The following is a 22,443-nucleotide window of genomic DNA, read 5'->3' as shown; positions in this document are numbered from 1 at the left end:
GAAAAGAACTACATTTTCTTATCTAGTGTATGTGGAATATAAGTATAAATAATAGACATGATTGTTCTAGCCAGAACGAAAACATAACTAACTCACTGCGTCCAGAAACAAGTTTTGGGTTGTTTGTGTGATTTTTTTTTTTTTTTAATACCTGCTCGACATGTATAAAGTGAATTTTTTATAACAAAAATATGCACTTACTTTAAAGATTTAGTCTTTTACTTCATACATCAATATAAAATTACTTACCTTCGTTTCCTTTTGCAAAGAAATAGTCCAATTACCAGAGTAGTGATCAAAGTCACCAGTAAAACAAGAGGAACAATGATTGCAATGCTTCCTAAAACAGGAAAAGGAAATAGCATTAAATACTCACAGCTACATCTAATAATTTATTTACAGCTGTAAACCAGTTAAATTAATTTGAAAAGAATAATTTCCCTCACCAACAACTGCAATGTCATGTGATGAGCTTCACTGATTTAAGATTTTAATGTTGATCAATACAAGAAAAATGCCATTACAGATAATGGTGTACACACAAGTACTTTTATTAACAAATCAGGAGCTTCCTCTTTCTGGATACCAATATAGATTGGATTAATTCCCTGCCCTCATTTGCAGCAATAACGTATGAAGGTGTGTGAAATTGCTGAACAATTTGGATTGGAGTGGCATGGTCACTGACTTTAACTGCCACCATCATCTTCAGTAGTTTATTCAAGTCACGCGAATATTAATTTAAAATATTCAGTAGGCATGGCTCTGATTGAAGATTTCCATTATTAGCATTTATATGTATTTATTACTTTTATTTGTGGGAAAATGAAAAGTAGTAAGCAATATTCATTTCTAGATGGTTGGTGCATTCCTGCATTTTACTGCATTGTACTCGAGAGCCAATAATTTTGTTATGTTGATATAGGCAATCAAGGAAACTACAATAATGCTTAATGTAGCAGAAAAACAGTGCACAGATCAGACAGTGATGTTAAAGGAGAGGAGGGAACAGGGAAGAAGAAAATGGCCTTAACATTATTTTGGCAGATAACTTCACTGAAATGAGATTACCTGCAAAAATAAGGTCAGCAATTGTACCCTTCTAAGAATTTCTCAGCTTTAATGTAAGTATCTGGCAATAAAGAAATACATGTAACAAATAATTTTATGTTATAAAAAACCAGCCCTTATAAAATACAGGACTCCAGTATAAATCCAGTGTGGGATGACATACATTTGCTTTAATATCACAATACTTAACTGGTGGAAAACAAAAATATTGCTGGTTGTTTCACTGGTTACATTTATTGATTTATTAAAAAAATAAGCTGTTGGCAGTCTCTGCTCTACACTAAACACAGTTAAATAAAGAATTGAAAAAGATGCCTTGGATTCTGCCTGATGGCTTACTGAAAGCCAAGTCAGTTTATCAGAGGCCTGAAATGACGTACCGCTGAATAAAAACTTGAAGCATCCTGAGTTCACTTCAGCTTATGAAGATTCAGCATATGAAGGACATTACAACACTGCTATTTTAAGATACCATTCGATAAATAACTGGATGAAGTTCTACTTAGGAGGGAAAAAAAAAAAAAAAAAAGGTTCATTTTGTCTTGGCAGGTAAACATTCAAGGAAAACTACCTGGAAAACAGCCCACCAGGCATGAATTTCCATCTGGTGACCATGGTGTAGCCTGGGGTCTAGGAGCAGGCCCAAGACGAATACCCACTTCCCAAATTGTAGCAGGTGTTCCCTCAACATGAAATACTGATCTAGGTTCTGGCTGCTTTTTTGCCCATTTCCAGCTTGTAAGTGTTATTTCACCTGTCTGGATCACTAGGAAGATTTCATCTAAGCATCAAGCTGACCTGAACAGTGGGCAATTCATTTTACTGCTCCAGTTGGGTTAAATGCGATCGAGAGACGTACAGCAGGGTACCATCAGCATACTCAATGCACTGCAGGGAACCTTGTCCAGTTTAAACTGCCAATAGTGCAGCAATACCATCCTTTTATGCTTACAGACATGTTTAAAAAAATACGAGAAGAGCTATTCTTACTTTCAGGATGATTTTCACAGTAGGTAAAATTCAAACCTCTGCAGATAGCCAATGCAAAAGTTATGAACTACTTACAACTCTATTTTTGATGCTTTCAGTAGGACTTAAATGGTCAGGGGTCTCATACTGGTTCTCTGCACAGCAGTGATATCACCAAGCACTTGCCACTTGATACACTTTCTTTAAGAAAAGTGCAGGGTAGCCCTTGAAGCAGTGAGTGTATAGCATATGGCTTGCATCCAAACCACCTCATGAAACACTGAATGTCAATCAAAAAGTTGAGAGAGATCTACATTTGTTTGGGTTTTTTAAAGAAAAATACAGATAACCAGCACATTTCATGACACAAACTCACATTCTAAAATATCACCAGGTTAAAATGTCTAAACTGAGCCAAATTTGACAAGTGATAGCAGTTATTTGAAGTACTTACTTGTACTGATATTGTCAGACTTGCTGCTTTTGGGAGCTGGCCTCTCACACTGTGTGCCTGACCAGTTGGCTGGACATCTAAAAGGATCCAATTAAGATGGTAAAGTTAATAGATGTCAGCCATTAACACACTAACCTATTAAAGAGACCACCAGCATCTTCTCAAGAGCTACACAAATGACGACAGTGATTCTACAAAATAAACAATAAGCTTCATGGAAGGAGTCAGCAGTATGCTGCCATGGCACTTACAACATTCTGAGTACATTTTTAGTTTAGAACTACAGCTTTGTATGTTCAAGTCCTGTTATTATCACTGCAATCTTCATTCCAGAGTCCTTTTCTAAAATTCTTGAATAATAAAACAACAGGCATAATCAATGGTATATCAATGTCCTATTAAACCAGCTACCACCTACAATGCAATAATGAAGGAACACTTGAGCTGGATCCACGCATAGCCAACTTAGTCCAGCAAGGCTTATTTGCTAAGGCACTTTATTTGCACCATATTGTTTTAGAGTCAGCTTTTATCTAGAAGGTCTAACAGCCATGTCCGTATTGCACAAAGCATATCTGACTGGACATAAACTACCACATGCATCCAGTAACCCGCAGTATCCATACCAATTGGTTCCTTCCACAGTTCTGCTGTCCCCCATTGCTCTGGAGAATACAAAGTTTACTGTAGAACCGTTCTTACTGACCTGGTTGTAATAATTTACTTGAACAATTAAGACCTATCTTTGACTAATACTCACAAAGGAACTGAAGTTCCCCTCTTCTTTGCTTTCAGATTGAAACATTTTCCTGAAAATTCTACAGTTTAATGGCTTTAGCTTTTTAAATTTTGAACTATATAACTAGATATGTATTTGCAGAAATATATACGTGTGGGTGTGTGAGCAGGTGTGAGAGTTAAAGCATAAAGAGCTGTCCTGAAGGGACAGGAGTATCTACTGGCTCCAGAGGGCCCTGCACACTGTTTATGTTCAGAATATATGCTTCATGAGCCAGGTGCCTGGATGAGTACACAGTTATTTTGCTATAATTTCCTTGTGTGAATATCAATATGCAAATATTTCTTCAATTGTGATTCAGAATGCTCTCCATGCATACAGGCAAACACAAGGAGTCCATGTGTGCAGACTCAGCAAATCCACCAAAAATGGAAACAAATACCTGAATGAAATTAAATTGCTTATTCATCCTGCTGTAAATATGATTAAGTTTACTACAGAACCTTGAACTCTCCTTGTGGAAATGGCAGGAAGTAGTCACTTTTCATCTGCCTCTGTTGCGTATTGTGCAATGAATCATATTTTTTCGAAGTATTTGTGAATTATTTATGAATTTCAATGTGGGTTATCTTTAGAAAAATGCAATAGAGCATTACCTTGCACACAGTTCTAAAACTACTGTTATCTGATGCTTTTCTAAGGATTTAACAAATTGCAGGGTTTAGAGGTGGACATGCCTAACGACTGACATTGTTCTGTAATACAAAAAGACTTGGAAAGGTACAAAATATTCCAGACAAAAATTGTGGAATTCTTACAGGACAACCCTAGCCAGCTTTTCTGGTGATGCTTTTGATTGTCTTTGCAGATCACTGCAGAAGAATGGCTAGTTTCTCTCTTTGCTCCTAGGCCTATTCCAGCATGATCCAACATTCAGATAAATCCCTTTACTGGGTTTCATACTAAGTCTGAACTTTTTGGTGGAACTAATTTCATTTTTGGTAGGATATGTTATGAAGGTGCTTAACTCAAAGACTACAGAGGTAAGGCACAGATGGTCTTTAGAAATATTTATTAACTGATAATTGATTCAAAAATTTTCACACAATAGTTAAATTGCATTATAATTTAGAAGTTCTTCCCGTCTATTGAAATAAGTTTGTTTACTTAAATAAATGTGGTAAATACACACTTAAATTTCCCCATTGCAAAAGAACCTCCTAATTACTAATTAATTACACACATTATGGTTCACAACAATATATTTTAAAACTGAACCCAACTGACATTTCTACTCCTACTTACCACCACTTTAGCACATTCTAAGTCACATGGAACACGTGATTTTAATCTTTAAAAAGATGCATCTGTTCCATTTCTGTACAGATCACTTTTTAGCAATTATATCAAATGGAAATGATTACACTGACAGCCTACCTTACCAAGGTACTATTCAAGGAACTTGTTCTTTCAGATCACTATTCAACATACGGCTGCAAAATCAGTATCTCCATTCTTGTAGAGAAACACCATAAATCTTTATGCTCAGAATATTCTACTGGGATCCAAACCGTTGGCATGTGACAACCATGAAAAAAAGTCTTTATAATTCTTACTGGAAGTTTTGCATCATTGCCATTGGGGATTCAGCTCCTGATTAAAGCTTGTTATGAGAGGCAATGTTCATTTAATACTACACTATTGAAAGGGAAAGATTTCTTTGAGAGTTGCACATATCTTTGTACCTAAATCCTTATATAGAAGGTTTCAAATGCTTCTGCTGTATAAGAGAATCATTAATATAAATCTGTCTTAAAACAGTTTAAAGAATCTAAGATAGTGAGACGAGCAAAAGAATCACTATGAAGTATGCAAGTAAGCATATGAGAAAATTGTGTATAATGTACAATTATGCTCTTCAAAATCTTACAGCAGATATGACACCACAACAGCTGGTGAAGACAGAAATCCTACAGCTATATAGGTAGCAAACAGAGGAACAAATTAAGGTTAGAATATTAGCAGTTTTTTACATACCCTGGCATTTTAAATTTAAAAGTCAGCAATACTGAAACATTTCTGAGGGATTTGATAAAAGTCACGATAGCTAGTTGCCACTTCATTTTCATTTTTTCCAAATGCTTGCTGTCTCCAAAAAACTTCAAAGGGACTGAAGCTGACAGGATGGCAGTCATTCCCTTCTATAGTCAGAGGTAAAATGATTGCCCTTTTATGGTCCAGCAAGCTAGTAAAGACTTGTCTTGGGCAGACAGAATAGAAAAAGAAATAAAGCCCAGGGGAAAGGTTGTCTGCCAGGGAATTTGACACAGAAAATTAGCCATGAGCAGGCACATGAATAATGATGGGGTTGGGACATGGACAACTGTTCATGTAGGAACATGGGAAATGAGCAGGTCTTAACCAGTTTCAATTGTCTTCAGATAGTGTAGACAGAAATTGTTCTTAATAATAATATTTTCTGATATTAGGACAGTTAAACTCAGAGTGCTCAGTACCTAGCGTGGGAACTGACTTCTGGTTCAATTTGACGCACAGTATTTTGTACCTTTCCAAATCATTTGGTACCAGGAGCTTTTGTCCTGTAGCATTGCCAACAGTCATATGGTCAGAGACAGGACATTTGCAGTACAGGCAAACAAAAGGGCATTAACAAAGCAGTACCACATAAAGCCACTGGTTTCATTGAAGACATTCATATTACCATGAACTGTGAAGCCAGAACAGTGATAATGCCTAATCTGAGCTACACATAAACAAATACAGATGGAAACAGATGGGGAGCTTGACAGTGAAGGACAGCTTGGAGTCAGCTGAGTGGTGCAAGGCACTACAGTGAACATCTTAAGGTGAAAATCTCCAGCTCCCAACAGAATCGGTGAACAGATCAAAGAGCAACAATATCATAGAGAATGCCAATATAAAAACCAAAAGTGAATGCAATAAACAAAGGTTGTACACGGTCTGCTGCCAAGGTCATTAATAAAACTATGCTACAGCTCTCTCTTACAATTTAGTTCTAAATTTAGAAGAGATGACTGCTTGGGAAACACATTCTGAGATACAGAATGCCTATGCGATAGGAATAATTTATTTCGAGGAAATAGTATTACAGAAGAGAGATGTTTTAAAAACTTTAAACTGAAATTACAAAGGTGTGCCACTTGTAACGAGGAATACTTAGAATTAAGATATTTACATTTCAGAGACTGATCATGCTGTTGTTACACAATCTATTCATGAGAGAAAATCTGTCTCCTCTCTTTTTGTATAACCCTTACAGGTCAGTGCACTGAAAAACTCAAAACTCAGTTATATGGGCACTTGACCAAAAGGAATCATTTGACTATGAAATGTCTGAACAAATACAAAAAAATAGTAAAAACACTAATTTGGTGGCAGTGTGCATTTTTTTTCATTTTTGTTTCTCTTTTTTTCCCTTTTGTGCCACAGGTTCTGTTATAAAAATATAATATAGCAGGCATAATATGCAGTTAAAAGTGCGTTTGTAGACAACTGCTTTCCAACTCAATATACCACTGTGTATCAAAAAAATGACAGAAAGCAGCTTTGAAAGATTAGCCTAGAAAGTATAACAGAATCTGTGAAACTCATTACCAAATAGAGGTGGAAGGGGAATTGAAAATGTTTCTTACATATAAATGATATTTCTTCATTATACAAAGTAATTTTCTAACTTTGCTTTTCTTTTTAGTCATGGCATAGATAGTAATGCATAGTAAAACATCATAATGAAAGTATCCAGCCTCACTATTTTAGGAATGCTTACATTAAAATTCCACTGGAACATGTCTTATCGTTAATATTAAGACTATGTGTAAGAGAAGAGAAAAGGTCATCTGGATTATAGTTATTTACTATCTGTATTAAATTGCATTGAAAGACAGAAATCAAAATAATCCCCTTTTTCCCTCCAGACTCTGTAGGATGACAAAATCCTTGCACTAAACTAAATCACTAAACTATTTCTTATAATAAATTTAGCAATACTTTTGGAAGTATGCTTTGTTCATATAGGGACCTGATATAGAGTTACACCCACAGAGAAACCCTCAAGGATACAAAGAACTTTAATAACAATGAAAGACCAAAAAACCCAGCCCAACTTTGATCAAAGAGCATGTCTTATACCTTCTCCTATATTGTAGGGTCTAATTATGTTCAAATAATAATTTTTCCTTAATATGTTATGCAAAACAGACCACATTTTTGTATTTTTGTCTAATGGGCATCACTTGGTGTCTTTATAAGGAAAACAAGGTGAAAGAATTCAATGTAGAAGCTAATGGATAGAAACTCTACATTACCTGAAAATAAAATGCAGATTATCTTGCAATCCAGTAAATTAAGAATAGGAAAATTGCATAACCCAAAAGCAGGCAAAAGTACAGAAAATTACTTTTGAGGAACACAAAGAACAACTTACATGAAAAAATAAAATGTGACTAAACATGAATTTAATTTGTGCATGGCATTACTATATAGAAATCATCATACACAGTTGCTGCACGGTGTTTACTGCAAAAGAACAAGTCTACAGATGCAACTCAGCCTCTATCATCCCAAGGTCAGTAAAAGGAAGTTTATAAACTTCATGCTATTAGCAATATGTGTACAGCACATATGCTGTACAAGTATTAATATTATTAACATAGAGTAAATACATAAAAATTAAGCATGTCTAGATGACTACAACTGTAGCTGAAATTACACTGAGCAACAAAGCAAAAGGAAAAGAATAGATTGAGGTGGTAAAAATGGGAAAAGAATGAGAAATGACTGGATCGATAGGTGTAGGACAAATCACGTTTTTGTCTCCTTCTCATAGAGGCAAAGTAAGCACTGATGTACAGCAGCAGCTACTATGTAAGTTTTACCCAAACAATTTTAAACTCATGGATGAAGGATATCTGCATTACTAGCCTAGCTAGTAAGTGTGCAATGAAAAATATACATAGTCGTCTTTTCCAAGGTCTTGTCATTTCTTCCTTTGACAACCACTCTTCAAACATGTTTGCATTTAATTCTTGAACTCATACTAGTTTGCGATACAGACTGAGTGAAAGATATTCTATAATATAAAGTTATAACCTCCTGATTATGTTCAAATTGAAGACATTTATAACAAAGGTATTTTTAGTTGAAAAATAAAGCTCTCAAAGAACTAGCATAATACTGTGAAATTCCTGTTGTAATTGTAATTGGGTAGTTCATTAAATATACCCTAGGAAACCATATGGAAAACATGTATTGAAAGATACTTCATAAAATTTTCTGTTCGCTGACTTATACTGCCTGTCATGGTTACAATTGCCTTCTACTCTTGGGCAGTCTTCTCAATGTTGCAATTGTTCTACGCTGCGGTAGCTTTTTCTACTCAACCTTCAGAAAATGCCAGTCAGGAGATGGCACAGTGCAGTCTCACTCTTGTTCACAACTGGACTATGGGTGTACCTTAACCTTTTTTTAAACAGAGGTCTGCCATAGTTATGAGTTTTATATTTACTTATGAACTTGCATGTACTTACAGTATTTGTACAAGTCATACATATACTTACAACGCAAAAGGAATGTCAAGAGGGAGGCATAGCATCACAGGAATATGAGCTGGAGGGAAGTCCTCCATCAAGAAGAATGTACTCATTCTGATTTCTGTGACAAACACACGCATATGCTTGCGCACACACGTGTACATGCACACACACACAGACACACACACAGTCTCTCTCCAACCTAGTGGAAATAAAGCTGGTAAGAAGATCTCTCTTGTTTATTTCATTCCTGCAGGATTTTTTTCTTTTTTTATTTATCCACATCTCCACTTCCAAGTTCAAGCTTCTTGTTATCACTTTTAAGAAATTTCACAACTTGTTCTCTCCCCATTTGTTCACTATTGTCTTTAACATATCACTATGTCAAAATTCTCAGTTTAGAAATTAAGCAATTTATTCTTTCTCCACCCTTCACTTTTCAGTTTCTTCTGCTACCAAAGTTATGCTTTCTTTCAAGCTCCTGTATGGTATGTGCCTTATAATTAATCTGAAAGACCACCGATTTCTCTATCTAATTTGGTCTCAAAGTCATGCACCTGCTTACTGCAAGCAATTAAACTATCCAGGATGACTTATCCTTCATTATAGAAGAAATTATGCTCATTCTAATGTAAAATACAACACATACAACCTGAAGCCCTCTGAACAGTCAACACATCTAGCCACAGGCAACTAATTTAATGCTGTACATTGTGCTCTGGATTTCTCTCTCCAGTTCTGATGACACCTAAGAAATAGAGGCTCTGAAACATAGATACACAGAATTGCACACACCTCTATGCAGAAAGTAACCTAAGAAGGAATAAATTACTATCCTCTTAATTAGCCAGGATAATATAATCTTACCTGCTTCACCTTAAAGTCCTCAGCCACAGTCATGCAGCATTGCTCAAAAGCTCAATAGAGTATTCAAAAACTCTCTTTAAATTTAGTTCGCTTTAGTTGAGGAACAATATGATTTATATCTTCTATTGGTTTTGATTGTAAAAGTATAACAGAAACTATCCTTCATTATATTTCTATAATGCCTTGTATAAGGGGGTTATTTATTTGCAGATGCTAGTAATACTACTACTACTACTACAAATAGACCACATCTACATGCAGACGCAAATAATAATAGTAATACAAATAAAAAGATGGAATTATAGCAACCTATAGGTATAGTGAAGGTATACAAGAAACAAATGTGAGATATGGTAATATTCTGTACTAAATAAATTAATAGAGCACTGCCTATGTAACAACCAATAATGACCTCGTGTATGTGAAAGTTTTCATTGTTTTTCAACTGTCTTCACTGGCATAATAGCAACATATAATCTCTCCCTAAACCTTGCTTCTCTCACATGAATGTATATGAAGTTAGGTAATTAGTGAGATGAAACAGAGAGGCAAATAAAGGTAATTATTAAAAAAAAGGACAGACTGATAGAACAGATGGAACTGACAGTTTGTGAAATAAATAGAAAAAGCATTTCTTGATTATTTCCCATCTGAATCTGGTCTCCTGTTCATTCTGTTTTCAACGGATTTGTGAAGTTACTGGAGCAATTCAGACATATCTCATATGCTTCTAATGCTACACACATCACACCACCCCATCCATTAGTGAGTAGTACTAAAGATGTCCTTAAAACCTTAGTATTTGAATATTAAAAAAGATAGTAACTATATGTAAGATAACACTTTAAAAGACATTCGCAGTGGAACATTTTTCAGAAAAGGTCAGTACCTCAAATTTTAACATTCTGATATTAAATTCTCTCACAACCTTTGTTATTGAGCAAGAAGGACAATAATGGGGGGGGAGGAGGGGAGAATGTTCTTTAGATTCCTAAAAATAATGCTAAGAATTAATAATCTAAGATTGCATAGGACCTTACAGCCAAAAAGATATCACAGTCTATTCTGTATCTTTGAGAACCTGAAAGAGCATTCATTGAAACTGGAGACCAACTTGACAAAAGCTTCCTTTTTTGGTGGCTTATATGCAGCCACAGTGAGGCCTTAATTAATTCCTAAACTGGTTAGATGAAAAGCACAACTCCTATTTCCAATGTGCACCTAATATTTACTGCATTCAGGTTTAAAAAAAAAAAAAAACTTGAGGTAGGAAGATAAAATAAAAACGTACCCTAACAGTACAGGTTGGTAAAAGGAAAGTATGTTCTTACAGGCATACATTTCCTCTGTATAATTATGGCTTTAGGATTGCCCTTTAGAACAGAGAAATCTTATTCTCTATTGTCTTTACTGAATGATAATAAGGGCTTGATTATGTATAAAGTTTGCATTCTCAACTGATCTGGCTGTGAGAGAGAGAGTTCTTCCTGAATGACAATAAACCCATCCATTTCCTATTTCTTCTAAAAATCACCCACCCATGATTTGGAGCCCTTAGATAAGTGTCTCTCAGAGACAGATGTCATACATAGCATGGCCAGACATGCATGTTGGAGGGATAAACCATTTTCCCTAACAACAGAGCAGAACTTACAGAGAAAATCTTTGAGACTCCTGTTCGTTGACACAATGACTCTCGTGAAGCACGGGATTACTTCATTCCTTCTTGAGGTCTTCTACTTGCCAGTATCAGGTTGGTAAAATTGTAAGCACGCTCCAGTTAGGAACTAATTTGTCACCAGAAAACCACAAGATATTGGGAACAACTGGAGCTTGAACTGAGGTTGGCAAGGAGAACCGAGACATATGGAGTTACACTTCTTCCTCTCTATCACTGTAACTGTCCTCAACTCCATCAAACAACTTCTATTTGCTTCTCTTCCCTTTCCTCTAAGCCACCTTGGCTTTGTAAAAAAAGAAACAATTTAGAAGATTCTCTTAACAATTCCTAGACACAGGCAGTAGTGGCCATACTAAACCAACAATCAGTCTGAAGAGACAATAGGAACACTCATTCTAGCTGTACTTACATTCCAAATATGAAGTGAATTACATGCTCATGTATGACACAGCGAGATACAAACTGTTCCAAGCAACCATGTCCCACACACACGCTGAGCAACAGACCCATGCCATACTCTTCAAAGTTTAAAAAGTGGTAGTTAGAAGACTAATCTACATCTTATGATTTATGATAGCTGAAGTCATAGAGTTTCATTGCTTGAGAACACTGACAAAGGAATTGTGATCATATTTTTCAAAAAAATTAGATTACTCACCATACCTAGTCACTGTCATTGCTACCCACCAGAAAACCACAGCACATCCCCGCAGCATTTTCTGTTTTCACAAACCATGCATTTAGATGAGATAAGATTAAAGCTGTTGGAGTTTCATATTTTATCCCAAGTCTAGGTCTTTGGCTCGTGATTTCAATTCTGACTTCTGCATAACAATTGTTGAGTAAAGCTATGTTCATCTGACTGATATTTCATATCTGTGTAATCTGTTTTACAGCATTTTCAAAGACTAAGGTTGTTTCTTTCCCTGATGAGGATTAAAATTTTCTTTTTAAGAAGTAGACCTAAAATCTTTCAGAGAAATAAAGCATACAAATGTACCTATTTTATACCTTTTTTTATCAGAGGTGAATCAAAGTTATGATGTAGCTCACTTAGTTTTGTTTAACAGTTTGTATTTTACAGCATTATTTCTATAAAGTTAACAACGAGACTTATGAATACAAGCTTAACTCCTGAAATGGTACCTAAATATAGTTCTTCTGTTCCTTTCCCTGTACAGATAAGAAATAGGAAATCAGTTTTGGACTACAGAACATGTGCAACATTACTGTTTGCTAAACTTTATGCTGTGTAGGATTAACTTGGTAAAATATCTCAAAATACGAACACTAAAAGCCAAGTGGCATTTTCAGTATTTTCAATTCACTTATTAAAAATAAAGCTTTTTATTTCTTCCTCCGATGATATAGATACTCCAAAAGTATGTTTAAATATACTCATCAGTGCAACTATCAAAGGGTAAGTGTGTATTATAGAAACGAGCCCCCGGATTAAGTATATATTGTGAAATGTATGTGAATGTGCATGACTTGAACCAATGAACTGTGGCCTGAAATGATGTCACAGAATGTGCAGCATTAAGTGGAAGGTTAAACCTACTTGCATCTCGGTTCATTAAACGCAGTTAAAGTGCAAATTCCCTCATTCTGACAGTAGTAATCACAAGGGTTCACTTTCTGGTCACAGCGCTGACTTTTAAACCCCACAGAGCATCTGCAGAATTTCAGTAAAATAGACCTATGTAAATATTCTACCTTTTGCTGAACAGATTTTAAACGCATTATATATAATGATGGCAAGACACACACACATACACAGGCACACACCCAGAGATAACAAAATCAATACTCTGTTTTTCATGTAAGGTCCAATCTGACTATACTGAAAAGTTTGCTCATCAGCATTGATCAAACGCTTTTAAAACAATGGGCCTAACTGATGGGTTCAGGAGTCTAACATTCTTAATAAAGTATTATTGTCAAATGTACTATACATTTGTATTTATCAATCCAGAGTGCAATGGCCTTAAAAATGTTCATGACTGTTTTCCTAGCACTGCTAACAGTGTTGACATATGCTGCAGCATTTGTATAGTGTAAATCCACACACAAATTAATGTATGAAACCTGTTTTCCTTGAGATGCTATGGTGTTCCATATGAATTTGAAAAAGAATAAGCCAGTTTTATAAGGAAAAAGAAAGGAAGAATCACAAGCTTCCAAAATAGCCATTCTAGGTGTTTAAGCAAATGAATCACCAGACTTAATCATCATATTTGGGTCTTACATATTATAGCTGTGATATTCTCCTTTTGCTGAGATTTATAAGTCTCCCTAGTCCTCAACTAAAGACATTTACGGAGATACAAATAACAGGTTAAAAGGGCTGAATCAAAATAATAATGAAAAAGAGACATAGGCACTACACGCATTTTCAGCTGAATAAGGACTACCATGCAGAACTGCATTCCACTGTCTCTAACCCCAAAGCTGCAAACATCTATTGACAACTTCTTTTCAATAGTACAGCAACTACAATTTTTCCCCTCTGCACATTCAGAAGTGCTTGAGCTCTCACAGGGAGGAACAATTGGTCCATCTCTTACACTGGGCAGACTACAAAATCTAGGCACTTCTCTATGTAACTTCCTTGAGAGTCTGAATACAACAGGCACTCTCTTTTAAGTTCACCTGCCTCATACACATCAACAAAATGAAGGGATGGCTGTATCTGTATTTACAAAGCTGTAATGCCAGATCCCTTTGGACAACAGCTTACTAATGTCACCCTGGAAATGAGACAATCGAGTCCAATTCTCTCTTCCAACACCTCATATGTTCCTGGGAGATGCTCTGATCTCCAGGTTGTTCTGAGAAGTGGAAGCCTGTTCGACAATGAAGCTTTTCAGCAGTGCAGAAAAGATCGGATCGTTTATTAGGCAAAAGTAAAAAAACAAGGAGTATGACTAGGTAGCTCAGTGTAACTGAAGAGCAGGAAGGAAATTAATTTCTTGCTACAGTGCCTACTTCTGTATTTAACATTTAGCAGCTGAAAAAGAAGATACACCATAGCTCTCAAGAAAGGACTAGAATGTAGGCTTTTCTACCTCTTAAGACGGTACTTTACCATCTAGACTACAGAATCACATTTCCTTTGGTATTTGATGTCTGGGCTTAAGAAAAGCATCCTGAATTATTCTCTCAACCATGGTGCAGGAGGGAGAGAGCAATCTCCCCACAGAACAGCCAAGCTACTGTGGGCAGTGTGAAGGTTAGGGCAGAAACAACAGATACATGAGCAAATCCTCAGACCCATAAAGGACACAAACACTGACATTATTCTTCCTATTCTCAGGCCATCAGAAGGAGCATATTGCCCCTACCTCTGACCATCTTTATAGGAGACTCAATCCACCTTTGAGAAGCAGGGGAGACCAACCATCCTGTACCGCCCGATTCCATCCCTGAACAAATGCCCAAATGGGCTTTAGATCTGTCCTGAAATTATTAGAAGTCCCAAAAGTTATGTCTTTGTATCTATATGCATTCACAATATATACCTTAGTTATATCTTTCAATACACATATTGCAAAAGGTAGACAAAGTGTCAGGTTACAGAAATAGCTGGAAAAAGTACTGTAAGTTACAACTGCAACCAGCACATTTTACATCCTAGAGAGATCAAAAATAAAGGCACATGCATAATAATTTTATTATTTGTTGGCACACATATTTTAATGACCTATGCAATGCAGGATACTCACAGACAGACAGGTATATTTGTCTCTGGGTCGAGTTGACATGTACCACCGTTGTAACAGTAGCCGTCACATAACTGACAGGTAGAGGCAATCTTTCCATTAGTGCAACTGTCATGGTTAAGAAAAAATACAAGTAGCATTATTAATTCTGGTGTATTCCCTTATCAGTCTATATGTTAAAATACTGATTTTTATGATATGTATAGGATCTACTGATTGCAAGAATTCTAGGTTTCCACCTTGAAAAGCTAGCGCAGGGAGTGAGCTTTTTACATAAAATATTGTCAATCTTTCCTTTTATGAAAATAAACTATTATTATACAAAATACTCACTCGGCAATATAGCAGCACATCTTAATATACATGCTTTCATTAGTATACAATATGTCTCCATCACTGTCACAAGTACTGCAGAAAGAACAAATTTCAACAGTGTGGTAAAACTTGACTGTTAATTTGATTACATATTCCATTTTTTCCAAGTGAAGACCCATTCAGTCTCCTGCTACGTTATGCTTTCCCCAGTGAGGAGTGCTCCAAAAGTTGGTTTAAAAAGGCAGGAGTCAGTGGGTTCTGCGTGGGCAAGAGCCGCACAAAGGAACAGTTCTGATGTGACTGGTTCAGGGGCTAGCCACTGTGTAAGAGATTTGAAGGATACTGCAGTATAATCACCATAAAATATATAATTTTGACCATAACCACCCCACACACACACACTTACTTGCACACTATGTCATTACTGTCCTTGTTTATAATGCAGTGTCCCCCGTGACATCTGATACACTTGTCCACTTCACATTTTGGACCTTCAAATCGTACTGGACAGACACACTCTACGCTTCCATCATCAGAAATAGTACATGATTCAGAATTCACACAATAATGGTGGCAAACATCTGCAAGCAACAGAAAGCTAATTACTAAAAGACATTAAGGAGTAGCATAGGAAAAATTATACCTTACTTTTCTGTGGTTTAAAAGGTACTATAATAAAAACAAAATGATGAATGAAGCTGGTGGCTCACTGGCAACTACAAGAATGAAGAATAGCCCATAAACAGATACATAATATATTAACGATGTAGTCTTGAGAAGTGAAACAGAAGGATAAAAGAGATTTTTTTTTTTTTCCTTCTAGATGTCTAACCATTTATGGCATCATCCCACATAATATAAAGACTACTGATGAGAAAAGCAGAGCAATGTTAATGTATTTAATGGGACATTGGCTGAATAAAATCTTCTGATACATTCACATTACCATTAACAGCATTATGCTAAACTGAAATGGAAATAGTATTTTGAAATAATTAAGTTTTATTTTCATTTATCCACATATTAACATTTCGTGAAGTTATAATAATTATATATAAAGACACAATCCATAAGTTTTACAAAAAACTACATACATGCTTGTCTTTATAGACTGTGCAAGATCCCATTATCTTATTTAACTGCTTAAATGCCAGCAGGACTGAGATTTCAAGTAGTGAATTCTTTAACTCTTTAGAAGCACCAGTAACTGTCTGATTTTTTTTCACATGCCTTTAAAAAAAACCAAGTTGCCTAACTGAAGAAGCTTCCAGAGCTACAATATACTGGTATCTTAAAATTTTGTTTCATTTTTATTTACATGGTAGTGACAACCTTCTTTTTTTTTTTTTTTTTTTTAAAGTCGTCATTTAAGCTCCTTAAAGGGGCCAAATTATTTAAAGTCTCTATTTCTCTCTGTTTCTAATACTTTCTCCAGTTCTGTGTAGTTAACATGTTGTGTTGAGCTTTTGGTGGTGGTCCTGATGGACAGATGAAGTAATTGATCTATAAGATGTATCAATTCTGTATCTATGAATCTGCATTAGCTTAAGAGTTAACCTGGTCCATATTAATCGAATATTACCTTTCTGACAAAACTAAAAAATTCAAGCCCTTTGAAGCTCAGCATATGGCTAAGGGTGAGTCAGTAGCAGCTAGAAGTAGGGCGTTATCAAGCTGTTCCCTAGAGAATGAGACCTTGGCCAAATGGCAAGGTCAGCTTTGAGTCTGGAAGTGTCAGCTCTCAAGCTGCCATTTGCCTGGGGGCATGTTGTAAGCAGCAAATTGGAGACTACTAAAACTGATCTATTTTACCAAATATATTCAGGATGGACGATTTGTGAGGGCGTCTCAAAGTGGGAAACATTTTGCTTAAGCTTCCCTGTGCTGTTTTTCCCCCTCTAAGAGCAGTATGTACTGACTGCCGTTGGTACTCACCATGCTGGAAGAGTTCTGCTAAAGGAGAAAGCATGACTGTTGGAGGATTTATTTCTGTTTGATTATTCATTGTATGTCTCCACCTGTCTATGCAGGCTGTAGACTCATCTGCTTAAGGAATCACTACTGAGCAACCAGAGAGGCTTAAAAGACACTAAATGGAGTAGTTTGTTGTTTGCCATTCCCCAATTCAAGGTACAGAACAGGAATTTGCAGCAGGGGGGCAGTACTTTGAACAAAAACTTCTGTAGCTTGAAAGCTAATATTGAGAGACATTTTATGAAAAAAGCATTGCAAGGGGGAAAAGTTTCCATGCACATTAAGGCAACCTCCCCCCCCGCCCCCCCCAAACCTAGGAATAGGAAGTTCATACTCTAAAACAATTACTGGTTTTTAATATTGATTGTAGCCACAAACACCTTTCATCTTCTGCTGTATCTGAAATGCGTATGCTACATTTGGACTAAAATTACACAAAAAATAGTTCTTTTTTTTTTCCCTGAAGAAAGGAATTTCAGTTTCAGGGAAAGTAACAGCTTGTGAGATCACTATATCCACTTTGAATGATTGTAACTGTGTGAAAACGCTTTCTATTTTTTAGGTTGTTTGGGCCTTAAATGATACAAGAAATGAACTTTAACTAGCCTGTATGTCTTATTTCAGGAATTTAAAATAGGGAGTTATATTCAAATACATCAAATTCATGTGCATATAACAACATGCACAATGTTAGTAGAATTCTATGTAAATTCATTCACTTAAATTTATTTCAGCAGTGCCAGTGCCTTGACACGGAGCACACATTTTGGTTATTAGCCCTTATGTGAACTAATCACAGGAGAAACTCTGCATTGGGTAATTGGAGACGATAAGTATGAGGAAAATAAGGTCTTTGCAATCTGGCAATACTGCAAGTAAATGTCTTCTCCCTGCCATAAAAAAACACTAATAATATTTTCAACCTGGGAGCATGAGTAAAATACCTATGCACATTCATGTATCACCCTTTGCATATGAACTAGTTTCAATCACATCATAGAAAGACTGAAAAAGATCTCTTAGAGGCAACCAATCTTTGCAATAATGCTATATTAATATATTCCAACATGCATAGAAAGTGAATGTGATTAATAAAGCAAAAAATCATACATATGTGTGAATAAAGCAAAAAATCATAGATGTGAATTTATATACACATTATTAACTGTAAACCTGTACAATTTCATTTGTACTGTTATTGGCCACAAAAAAAAAAAAACACCAAAACAAAACCCACCCAACTCTAAAAGATTGTAAGACTCTTTTTCCTAAAAGAATTAAGGTTTAAATAAACAAAAGCTTAATTTTATTTTGTATTTTATAATGTGTTCGAGTCTCCGAACTGTGGCATTTTTACAAAGTGTCAGCAGACAGTCCAAATCTGATAATAAGCACTGTTTAAAAAGTAACCCTAAATTTACATTTAAATTAATTCTTTAAAAAAAAAAAAAAAAAAAAGAAAAGATGTTTGCAGAAGCATTCAACTAGAAACAATTTGTTTGGTTTCGGGTAAGCCTGAAGTAAATATTTTTTCTTAATCTGTGTGTCTGTCTGTGCATGATTTATGTACTATACTGTTTTCAAATACCCAATTGTGTTTGCAGATAGTTACTTGTGGATCCATGCAGTTTGTTTAATACCAAGTGGGAGAGAATCACAATTACTGCTGGTTTTCCATTCAAAGGATTCAATTTATTTCATAGTCTCCCAACTGGAAATACATTCAGTTTACTTCAGTACAAATCCTATTTAAGATACACACTAACCCTTTCCTTGTTTGACAGACCTTTCACTAAAACTAAATACTTTTTGTATCTTGCAGATAATTCTAAACCAGACCTTTATAACAACTAATTTCCCTTCTATTTGGTTGAAATCTGGCGTTCTTCAGCAAATTCACTGAATTATATACAAAAAAGATGATGGCTTTCACATTTAATGTTCTATTCTATAACAAGCACTATGACAGTCCTCTATTTTAGAATATTATAGCCAAAGCAAAGCAGGAGTAGAAAAAAGATTAAAAAAAATAATTCTGATCTCAGAAGAATAATCAGTTTTAGGTCAGGGTTGCTAGTGAGTCATCATGTTGAAGAGACATGAGGAAGACAAACTGTATGAGTGACCAAAAGAAGAAATTCAAGATTATGTTCAAATGTCTTGAGTCACTGGAAAACATAATGGTGAACCATGCTAAGAGAAAGCATGGAGAGAAAAGAAAGATAAACGGAGTAAGAGCAGAAGGCCTATTGGTTGATAATCTTCTTTCCCCTCTCTGCTGTAAAAGAAGTAAAAATTTAGAGAAAGTTCTAAAAAGCAAGAAAAGCCTTTCTAAAGGCATGGAAACCTTTGGAAAACAGTATCTCAATGAGAAGAGACTGATGGGTCAGTGGAAAGGCAAACTATGGAGAACTTCAGATGCAGAGGACAGAACCTAAGTCCTGAGAATTAAACAAGAGTAATACTTAGAAATCCTGATTTTCAATACTAGGAGGAGGCAGAAACCATGCTGAAGGTGATCGTGGACTGAGCAAGATGAAGGAATACAGAGGTGTGAAACTTAAAAGTCAATACGCTGCTTACTGGGGTTAGAAATACAAAGAAAAGGTAAGGTAGCAGTTGGAGACACAAGTGATGGCCTGTGAAGATGAAGGATACCAGAGAAATTCTTTAACCAGCTATATCAATTTGCTACATTGAGGTATTCCACCAGCATAAGATAACAAATACATGAAAAATTCAACACTATTATCTCATTTCTATTGACAAAGTCAGCTGTCTTTTACAGCTCCATTGTACATATTCATTCATGAAAATACTAAAATAAATAATTCCTAAAAAAGCTTTTTTCTTCTCCTACACATGTAGATGGATATTGTGGAAATATGTTCAAAGATCACTTGAATGCATCAGATTCCATTCCCTTAGCAGTATGAATCATTTTGGAGCTAAGTTTACCAACACGTGCTGTAGAAAAATCACTGAAATCACATTAAACTCCCATTTTGTAGAACTTCTATTATAAATCCAGATTTAAGAGTTTGTGAAGATTACTTACAATACTGACATCTGTCTCCTGTATACTCAGGCAAGCAGTTGCAAAAGGCTTGATTCCCAGCAGTGACACTACAGGTTCCTCCATTTTGACAAAAATGATGGCAGACTGTCTGATTGCAGTTTGGTCCTGTAAAACCCAGCGCACAGTTGCAAGTAGGCCTCCCTATTCAAAACAAAGAAAACTATTTTATGATAAAAATAAACATTAAAATAATAATCAGCACTTTAAAGATAGAGACATTTATCATAACAGTAGCAAGTTTTAATGTATGAGCCGCACTACATTTCTCTAGACTAATAAAACATACCTTTGCAAACATTGCTTGAATTCAGAACTTTTTAAAAAGCAAGTCAGCTCTGTAAGATATGGGCACCTCAAAAACTGCATCTATGCATTTTACACTTGCGCATGTATGGGCATTGACTCTGTTTGGGAATTATTTTAAAAGACAGTCATAAGTAGGAATTTAAGATATGACTAAGCTCTTCAAATTATCCTGCCAGGCTGGGTTCCTCCAGATGCATAGGATAAATGTTTGTATAATCAACATTGATGCCTCTTCAGAATACACTCCATTATTCTCAAATCTACAAACCTTGACATATAATCACATGAGTGTACAAATATTTACCAATGTGCTAATAGCCAACTTTACACAACAATTTTTACTAAAACACAAATATCTTTGCCTGTTTTGTTATCCTATCCCTCTCATATAATAAATACTATAACATAAAAATTGCTGTCTTGCATCAGACCAAAAATGCCTGTAAGGTCAATATACAATGTCTGAAAAGCAGTGAACACCTAGGAATGAATATTTGCACAAAATGAACTCCTAGTCGATAGCTTCTTTTTAAAGGGTGTTAAAGTATTGTTTAAAACCGATGCATTTTCCTCCTATGATTCTTCCCTACTGTAATTTTCCCATTTTTTTCCCTTATCTAAATCTCATGTCTAAAGGATTTATAACTTTATTACAAATCCACTGTTTTATTAAACTCTTTCACTTTTCCCTGACTTTTTTCTTAAAGCTTATCTTCTTTAAAACAAATTTCTAGATCCCATAAATGTTTTTCCATCTCCTGACTTTGCTTTTATATCTCATTTGTAATCTTCTCTTCAAGTAAATGGCTTGATGTGTCCAACTAGCCTTCTCACTTCCTAATAATCTATTCTCATTCTTGTTTATTTCTTACAAAACATTATTTTTCCCCCACCCTCCTTCCCTTTGCTTTCATTCAGCCTTTAGGGTTTTCTTAAACCAGAGTTTAACACTTTTCTTCTTCCTGGCTTCTAAGATGAAGATTAATCAGGACCTTTGTTTTGAAACAAAGGGGCAGACAAGATGATCTTCATTTGAATCATAAGGAACTCAACCTGCTGGCAAGTACAATCAAGAGCTTAACTGGGTCAGTCCAGAGCGAGGAATAGCTGACAGGCAAAGACCCAGCCCTTTGAGTAAAGTCACAGAAATAACGTATCTCTGAGGAAGGGACCATGCATGGACTAGCAATAGTCAAAGAGTAAACAGGTATCAGGCAGAACAAAAGGAATGCCTCGTAAGTAGACTAGAGAAAACCAAACCAGTAACACATGTGCTTTACATAAATGGCAAAAACCTAAGAATTAAGATGGGAGAAGCAAAATGCCTAGTCTTGAATGGGAACATCAGTATCATTGGCTAGAGCAAATTTGGAAAAGGAAGACAACTAATGGGCTGTTGTAAAACTAATACACGTTTCCTCGATATCTAGTCTTTGCCCATGATAGAACAGGGCTACGTTTTAAGAAGTGTTAAAGTCAATCAGATTAGCAAGTTAACTACATAATGTACTCTATGTGTGATGCCGAAGCCCTTTGGACTGGAATTACAAGCACAAACAGGAAAAATAGCTTATTAGATTTTATTATTGACAGCCCAATCAGGGTAATGATATGACCGTGGAATCTGAAGAGATCAGAAAAAGTCAGAGAATATGTTAACAATGAGAAACTCCAGTTATCCCTGCATTTACACTTG

At 35.6% G+C, this 22,443-nt stretch overlaps 1 protein-coding gene across 1 annotated transcript in view; it reads right to left on the bottom strand.

Annotated features, from left to right (window-relative positions):
* LRP1B (LDL receptor related protein 1B) overlaps window positions 1–22,443 on the bottom strand; it is a 584,315-nt gene that overhangs the window by 5,530 nt on the left and 556,342 nt on the right. Inside the window, exons 83-88 of the mRNA XM_075711708.1 lie at window positions 20,421–20,582; window positions 15,795–15,969; window positions 15,077–15,181; window positions 12,913–13,026; window positions 2,495–2,571; window positions 250–340 (exon numbers count right to left, since the gene is read on the bottom strand). Coding sequence (XP_075567823.1) covers window positions 250–340; window positions 2,495–2,571; window positions 12,913–13,026; window positions 15,077–15,181; window positions 15,795–15,969; window positions 20,421–20,582 — 724 coding nt within the window. The remainder of the gene's footprint in view (window positions 1–249; window positions 341–2,494; window positions 2,572–12,912; window positions 13,027–15,076; window positions 15,182–15,794; window positions 15,970–20,420; window positions 20,583–22,443) is intronic.

Source organism: Pelecanus crispus, chromosome 5 (assembly GCF_030463565.1).
Source record: "Pelecanus crispus isolate bPelCri1 chromosome 5, bPelCri1.pri, whole genome shotgun sequence".
NCBI classification, from domain to species: Eukaryota; Metazoa; Chordata; class Aves; order Pelecaniformes; family Pelecanidae; genus Pelecanus; species Pelecanus crispus.
The sequence above is the reverse complement of the archived record's forward strand: the minus strand, read 5'-3'. Positions and strand labels throughout refer to the sequence as shown.